The sequence below is a fragment of the Uloborus diversus genome, chromosome 5 (assembly GCF_026930045.1).
Source record: "Uloborus diversus isolate 005 chromosome 5, Udiv.v.3.1, whole genome shotgun sequence".
NCBI lineage: Eukaryota > Metazoa > Arthropoda > Arachnida > Araneae > Uloboridae > Uloborus > Uloborus diversus.
In genome coordinates this window covers 21,126,666-21,134,972 of record NC_072735.1, presented here as the reverse complement: position 1 = coordinate 21,134,972, position 8,307 = coordinate 21,126,666, and the positions used below count along the sequence as shown (strand labels likewise).

The 8,307-nt window shown below is 32.1% G+C and overlaps 1 protein-coding gene across 1 annotated transcript; it reads right to left on the bottom strand.

The window, feature by feature from the left end:
• Positions 1-936: 936 nt before the first annotated feature.
• Positions 937-3,150, bottom strand: LOC129222482 (uncharacterized). The gene is made up of 2 exons (XM_054856995.1): positions 1,883-3,150; positions 937-949 (listed from the first exon to the last, which is right to left on the bottom strand). The coding sequence occupies exons 1-2, from the start codon at positions 3,148-3,150 to the stop codon at positions 937-939; spliced, it is 1,281 nt and encodes a 426-aa protein (XP_054712970.1).
• Between the last annotated feature and the right edge of the window lie 5,157 nt (positions 3,151-8,307).

Here is an 8,307-nt window from a genome sequence, read left to right as displayed (position 1 = left end):
TTACGGTGATGGCAAAAGATTGTAGAATAGTTGAAGTTTGTTAATCAAGAAGAAGTAGGGAAACTTTGGTCAACTTGGACTTTTTTTATGCTGCACAGGAATTTTGTTTTCCAGCGCTCTAAACAGTTTAATAACTCCAGTCACAAATAACTTGGTGACTGAGCTCACTTAGATCTTTTAGAATTATCATTCTGACATTACCATATCACTGTGTGACATTTTGTACTTCGGAAAAGTTTAAATCAGGGAAATTTTTTCGCGAACTTCACTGCAATTGTCGATTTTACAATGTAAATTCAGGGTCCCCCCCCCCCAAAAAAAGCGATTTCGCACCCCTTAAGTGTGACGGAGAATCCATCCAGAATAAAAGCCCTCAAAAAAGAAAGAAATACCCATTAAAAAAACTGCCTTAAAAATTCCAATGACGCAAAACTGCTCCATGAGCCCCCCCCCATTCCCCCCTCCCGCCTGTGCACCCCTGTTAATTAGAATTTTTTCTGTCAGAGTTTATTATTTTACTATTATAGAGCGGTTTCTGCGAGGTTTGAGAATTTTTTTTAAGTTATAGAAATTATTTTCATTTAAATAGAGGATTATTTCGTCCCTCCCCCTTCCCTCCAAAACCCGACGCGCAAAGTGCTGGGACTTTTTACCCCTTCTTGCTGGAAGGGTAAGAAGTAATTTGCAACAGGTTTCACCTTTTTTTTTTGGATGTTTGGGTTTGGCCATTTTTTGACCTAATTTTACTGTACTATTATGGTTACAAACGTCCGCACAGAAGATTTTTATATATTAAGGTATGTAGCATTAAATTATGCATGTCTTAAAGGTGTGAAATAATAAAACTTTAATCTTTATAATTGCTTAAATAATCAAGGTTCGCCATTTTAGAGTTTGTTCAAAAGTTTTTGGCTATTGTTTTTAAAGATTTTCATGTCACTCTCTTAGCCTAAAAATAAGATCAATCATTAAAGTTAAAAAGAAATAATTTTGAATCCGCTGTATGGCATCACTGTTTATTCTCACCATTTTGTGAGATACCTTGAGTATTTCGCAGCTCTGATTTGCCTGGAGGGTTTATTACAATTTTTAAATTCAAAACAGAGATATGTCACCTTTCTTCACATCATTTCTGTTCTATGTAAAAGTTTTTTTTTTTGCTTTATTTTACTATTATTCCTGTCATGCATAGTTTAATTCAGAAATAGGAGGAAAAAAAGAACATTTTTAACCTCAATATATATATATATATATATATATATATATATATATATATATATATAAATATATATATATATATATATATATATATATATATATATATATATATATATATATATAAATATATATATATATATATATATATATATATATATATATATATATATATATATATATATATATATATATATATATATATATATATATATATATATATATATATAGGGTAAACCTACCCAATTTCGTGATACTAAGGATTCAAACAGTATAATCGATAATTTTTTCTGAATTTATTGACTTGATATTTTTTCCATACACATAGTAAACTTTATTCTTAATTATTAAACCATCAAACAGAATTAATACATGATAATATAATGTAACTTAATTATTTGCCAAAAAAGTATCACATGTACCTAAATTCGTGATAGTCTACCTTATTCCGTGAGTCAGTGTACCTAACTTCGTGGTAATGACTTAATCACTGTCACTGTCATTTTCTTCATTACGTGCACATACACTACACATGAACACTGTTGGTGGATTTTTTGAGTCAACTGCTTGGCAACTTTCATGATACCAATTTAAACAAAAACAACATTGGATCCATGGGCTCTTGTTATGTCCTTTGTAGTAACTTTCATTACAGTTGGGGCAGAACCATTCATCTTCAGCTTCACCTTTGCTCTTATTGGTGTTCTTTTTGGCTTTAACCAAACTGCTGGTACTGGCACTGACACAGGATTTGGTAGTGTCACTAGTACTGGAACTGGTACTGGCGGTGGAAGTATTACCACATGATTTCTCCCCTGGAAGATGAACTGCAGCTGATGGATCACGCCTCTTCCTTGCAGGTTTTGGAGCACGTGCTGTAAAATCAGGTAGTTTTAACACATCATCGATGCCTTCCTTTGTAGCAGGTGCATTGCTGACTGACAGGGAATTTTCATCCATACACCTGTTATCCACGTTTGTTGTCAGGGCTTCATCAGGAATTTTCATCTTGTTTAGTGGGAAAACACCAGCCTTGCAGAATTCAGAAATGATATTTTCTCTGCTGAATGCTTCCAGAAAAGCGGGACTGAACATCCCATGGAAATCGAATCTTCCTGGTCTTCTCAGCGGATTACCTTCTTGAAACTGCCTCAGGTGTTTCTGCCAAGCCAATTTCAAAGGCCGGTATACTGCTACATCCAAAGGCTGTAGCAAATGACTTGTGTGGCTTGGAAATGTTACAATTATGATATCATTCTCTGAAGCCATTGCAATGACTTCAGGAGTTATGTGACTCGCATGTGAATCCATTAATAGCACCACAGGCCTTGCTGAGGAAATCCCCTGGACAAATTTTTGAAACCACATCAGAAATAACTCTGAGTTTATCCAGCCACTCTGAGACACTGCAACTGTTACATTTGGAAGCGCCCCAATTTTCAAACCATCAATCATTCTAGCGCCTTTGAAGATCAGTAGAGTAGGTCCAAATTCACCTGCGGCATTGATGCACGGTAAAACGGTGTGAGTTTCAGCCTTGTCAGCAATTACTCGATTATAGACGAACCTCTTGCCTATTCTTGTAACAACTCGTCCAGACTTCACAACGTAGCACAGCCCCGTTTCGTTGCAGTTCCAAATTTGTTGAGGTTTGATGCCTTCTGGAAACTTTCCATAAACCTCAGAGAGTTTGTCGTAGAAATCATTGAGTAACACCCTATTAGAATTGTTTGCCCGATATTGGGACAAATTTTCGGGTGTTCTTAGGCCTAAATTGTATCTGCGACGAAACTCACGCCACCACTTCCAACTGGCACATTTTTTCTTGTCGCTGAATGGAAACGGTTTGTTGTTTGAAGCACACTCCTTCTCAGCAAGGGAGTATGCTATGTGCCTGATTCCACTGACCGTCAAACCAAACCCAAGCTCCTGCATATTAATGACAAATTTCACTAACGAAGTTTCAGTTGCTGGGCCTAGAGCAAACGGTCTCCCCACTCTTCTCACATCCACACTGTCACTGTCACCTTCACAGCGTGTTATGTAGTCTTTCAAGGTGCTCCATGGGATGAAAAAATTTTTTGCAGACTTGTACACTGACCAATTTTTATCCACTACCTTCCTCACTGCGAGTTGAAGTGTTTCCTTTGAGTATTTCTTGCGTTTGTTCCCACCTTTCTCTTTTTTCCCACCGGCTAGCTTGCTGTAAATAGGCGCCATCTGTCTGAAAGTAGCAAAATTTCATAAGAAATAACTGTGTTTTTGTAAGCCTCCGTTACGATTATTACACACAAAAACAAGAAACTAATATAAATACCACATTCATTATAGTATTAATTTAAATATTAGTGTAAGAAATATTAATTTTCTTAAGAGATTACATATAAAAACTTACATTAATTATTGCAAGGAGTCACACCACGTGCACACTGTTCTCTTCTAACTGACAAAATGGCTACACAATAAACCAGTTGCCGGAGACCTCCAAAGCTTTGCCTGGGTTTGGACAACACCCTGCCATCTATGAGGAACATGTCAAATTAAGTGTACACAACCTACCTAACTCCGTGGTAAAATAAATGTTTCGTATCACAGAGTAAGGTATGTCACGAAGTAAGGTAGGTTCACCCTATATATATATATATATATACATATATATATATATATATATATATATATATATATATATATATATATATATATATATATTAGGGTGCGTCTTATTTTTGGAGATGTTATTTTTTCATGAGGCACCCTCTCATTTTGTTCCTTTGGATGAAAAAAAAATTCATATATCATAAAAATAAAAATTGAATAAAATTTAGAGGTTCCTACCATTGCTGCAAAATTTGAAATCTATTTTTTTTTTTTTTTGCATCGATTATTATAATATTTATTTATGTTTTCTTTTTGTCATTAATTTTAATTAGTAATAAATTAGATTGTTACTGACTTTGGAATTATTTCGTATTTTATTAAATCATGTTAATTAACTGTAGCTACAATTAACTCTCAACCCCTTAACTAACTGTTGCTTAGTAACTCAAAGAAACACAAGTTGTCAGTTAAGATCTCAAAAAGAAAATTAAAAGAGTTCTATTTCAATAATCAAAAGCAAAATTATTGGAATCCATCATTAGGTTATTTACTTGACCTTGCTTTTGCTGATGATACTTTACACAAGATTTCATTTCCGGGCGAGAAATTATTTCCAACTGAAAGAAAACTAGGAGGGCAAGGCGAAATTGGTAACAAATAAATCTCTATTTAAAAAGGCAACAGAACTTGCTTGAAAAGAAGAAATTTTGAAAGAAAGAAAATCATGAAGAATCTGAATCAACTGTAGTGAAAGTACTTTTTTTTTTTTTTAGCCTCTGTTGTAACTGAATGTACTTTGACTGATTCTGAAGAACACGAATTTGCAATAAAGTTTATCTAGATTTGATCTTTTGTTGCTGAAAAGCATTTTCACTAACAAGAAGGAAACTGTTGCTTCAAGTAATTTTATTTGACATCTATGTGTCATTTCTGAAGAGACAAACTCCAAATTGGTATCTTTCTTAAAGAAACCTAAAAAAACTTCTCCAATGAAACACTGAACAGCAGATGTTGTAGAACTAAAACCAAAGGGGGGAAAAAATAGAGGATTTCATTACTAACATTCAGATTTTTCACCATTAAGGACTTTTCATCAAGTTTTTTGAAGAGATATTATCAAATAGTTTGGATGATGAGTAGCAATCAAAAAAAGGCTTGTATATTTCACATTACTAGAAACAAAGGGGAAAAAATTAAAATATTGGTGAATGTAAAAGACTGAAATTGTAAACCAATAACATGAATGGCGTAGTGGAACTTTTGCATGATTTTTGTTTGACAATATTACATAGCATAGCAACCATGAAATGCTTATTATTTTTTTGTATGCATAGGAAATAAGTATTTGGGTTATGTTTCTACCTTAACCAACTCAAATTCATGTTGATGTCAAATATTGCAATAGAAAATTGGGAATATAAATATACTTTTACTCTTTTTTTCACAATGAACGTAATTTTAATCGCTGGTAGCAATCTCTAAATTTTGTTCAAATTTTATGAAACTTTTAAGTGGGTGTTTTTTCATCAAAAGGAAGCAATTAAAGGGGTGCCCCATAAGAAATTCAAAAATTTTTCAAAAAGTGCATTATAAGACGCACCCTAATATATATATATATATATATATATATATATATATATATATATATATATATATATATATATATATATATATATATATATATATATATATATATATATATATATATATATATATATATATATATATATATATATATATATATATATATATATATATATATATATATATATATATATATATATATATATATATATATATATATATATATATATATATATATATATATATATATATATATATATATATATATATATATATATATATATATAATTTTGAGCTTGGTAACAAGCTCTATGCAAGTAAAATGTCACTCCCCTAACTCACAGAAATGTTACTCAGCTCGCATTTTCAATACCAGGACATCGTAGATAAAACATAATATAATTAAAGTGAGTTAGTTCCCTTTATTTTTCTCTTATTAATCTTTTCATAAAGACTTGTTATAATTTTTAAAAGTGCAATATCAATTTTTAGTGAATTTGTAATTAGTAACTGTCAGGTTTTTGGAGAATCACTTGTCTGCTATTTACAAAGTTATTGCCGGGAGGGGGGGTGAGGACGACATATAGCCTGACCGATAGATACATTTCCCCCTTTATTTCCCTACTTTTAATCTTCCTATTTTTAAATATCAATTAAACTATCCATTTTTAACGAGCGTAACGGTTTGTAGTAATTTAACGATATTCTCACTAGACATGAAATTTCCCCCATACTGGTATTTTTCTTCATATTTACCCATCTATAGTATAAAAATTTTAGGTAAAACAGGCGAAAGGTCAATATTTCCCATGTTTGAGAACTTACGTTTGAAAGTTCAAAACCTGTAACCATGGCTTAGAGAGGTTTGAGAAAAAAGTAAACTAACTTAAAAAAATAATAATAATAATAATTTGAATTTAGACATCTTGAATTCAAATTATGTTTTTCGCAATCACGAGTGTGTGTGTGTGTGTGTGTGTTGTGTGTGTGGGGGGTATGTGTGTTTGTGTGCAGGCATACGTGTTTGTGTGCAGACATGAGTGTGTGGGTAGTTGTGTGTAGGTGTGTGTGTGTGTTTGTATAGGTGTCTGTATGTATGCTTGTGTGTGTATGTGTTTGTGTATGTGTGTGTAGGTGTATGTATGTGTGTGTGTGTAGGTGTGTGATGTACGCGCGTGTGTGTGTAGTATATGGATGCAACCTGGAGACGGTTTTCGCTATAGGAGCAGCATCGTGAGGATCCGGTCGACGGTGATGGTGCGGAGGGTGGCAGTGGGAAAATAAAATGATAGCACATCAAAACAGTCAAGTGAAAGCAATAAGCAATCGTGATTGCTCAAAAAAAGGTCGATGATGTCATAATGCCGAAAATAGTTGCCCGTGACCAAGAAATTGAGCAAATATAGTTAGTTTCCCTTTTGCATTTTATACTTTTTTAAAATTTAAATTATTCTCAATCTTTTAGAGAAATACCTCCCTCGTTGAGAAAAACTATTGAAAAAAAGAAAAAAAAACTGACTCGGATGATTCATAGCGATGAACTCTCAACCAAATCACCTTTAAAAAAAATAATCATACATTTGGTTAATCCAATTGAGTGGGAAATACGACGACACACACAAATACATACACTAAAAAGTTATAACCCCTCTTTTTTTAATAGGGAGTTAAACAGTTCAAAGAAAGAATCCACTCGCAGTATGATAAATATTAGTATATAATTTTAGTTCTCTCAAAGGAAGCTCTTATGATTTACTTTTTCTACACAAGATAAACGATTATTACATCATAAATCGTTCCACTGTGACATTTAGGGATGTTTGAAAGCTTCCATATTAATCACTTAAATTGGTTTCTGACTGTGGTCAAAGCCTTTGGAGGTGCATTCATGGGGGTTTTGATAAATAGGGGCATAAATAGCGATATTTGTAGAGGTGCGAAAGAAATTTATTTCCTTTTTATTAATCTACGGAAACATTAAACATCATGAAAATTATATCTACTGGAATAGTTCCTTGTTATCTGTTTGTGCTTTACAGAAAAGCGGTGTTGTTTGGAAGTTGATAATTTTTGAACTGAGGAACATTAAAAGCTTAGCTAAATCTCTGAACATGTGAATTAAAAGTGTTACATACTATGATTTTTAACATAAAAATGAATGAAACGAATTTTCGTAACGAAGAAAGCATAAAGATGCAAAGTAAAGTTTGTTTCGGAATGAGTTAATTTTGAAAATAAAAGAATCTGTCATTTTTCCAAATATAAAATTTTTTATTAACATGTCGAACCGCATAATTGAAAAATTGATTTAAACAAAATAAAAAAAGGGTAAATTTCTCAGAATTATCTTCTAAACCAGTGGTTTTAAACCTTTTGTTTCCCAGTCCTATTTTTGAACAATTCCAGACCCGATATATATACTAAGACACCACATACATTTATTCAAGCCTATATAAGGTTTAGTACTTTCAGAAATCAGACTAAGATAGCTGATATAACTTTTTGTATATATTTCGAGCTCAGATTACAAATTCAAACATCATGTTTTTTTTTTTTTTTTTTTGCTTTACTATGCATTTGTGTTACATTTAAATTGTGAAACTCAAATTTCATAAATGTATAAAGTGTAACAAGTAATAATAAAAGTAAGGGATCCTTGTTCCAAGCATAATCGATGGTAAAACATCAGGATTAAAATTGCATATTTTTTAAATTTAGTTATTTAGATTCTTCTACAACTAAAAAACAGTATCATGAATAAAAGTTTATTTAAAACAAAATGTGAAGGCTCAGAGATGTACAAGTAGTGCTTAATGTGCAAATGCTAACGCATAATGTACACAAAATACGGATCTCAACCATCTGCAAGTGCTAAGTTAATTTTCAAATGTTTACGCATAATGTAATGAA

What these genes read in the sequence shown, in the direction of transcription:
- LOC129222482 (XM_054856995.1), bottom strand. Translation starts at nt 3,150, where the DNA reads ATGCAGGAGCTTGGGTTTGGTTTGACGGTCAGTGGAATCAGGCACATA.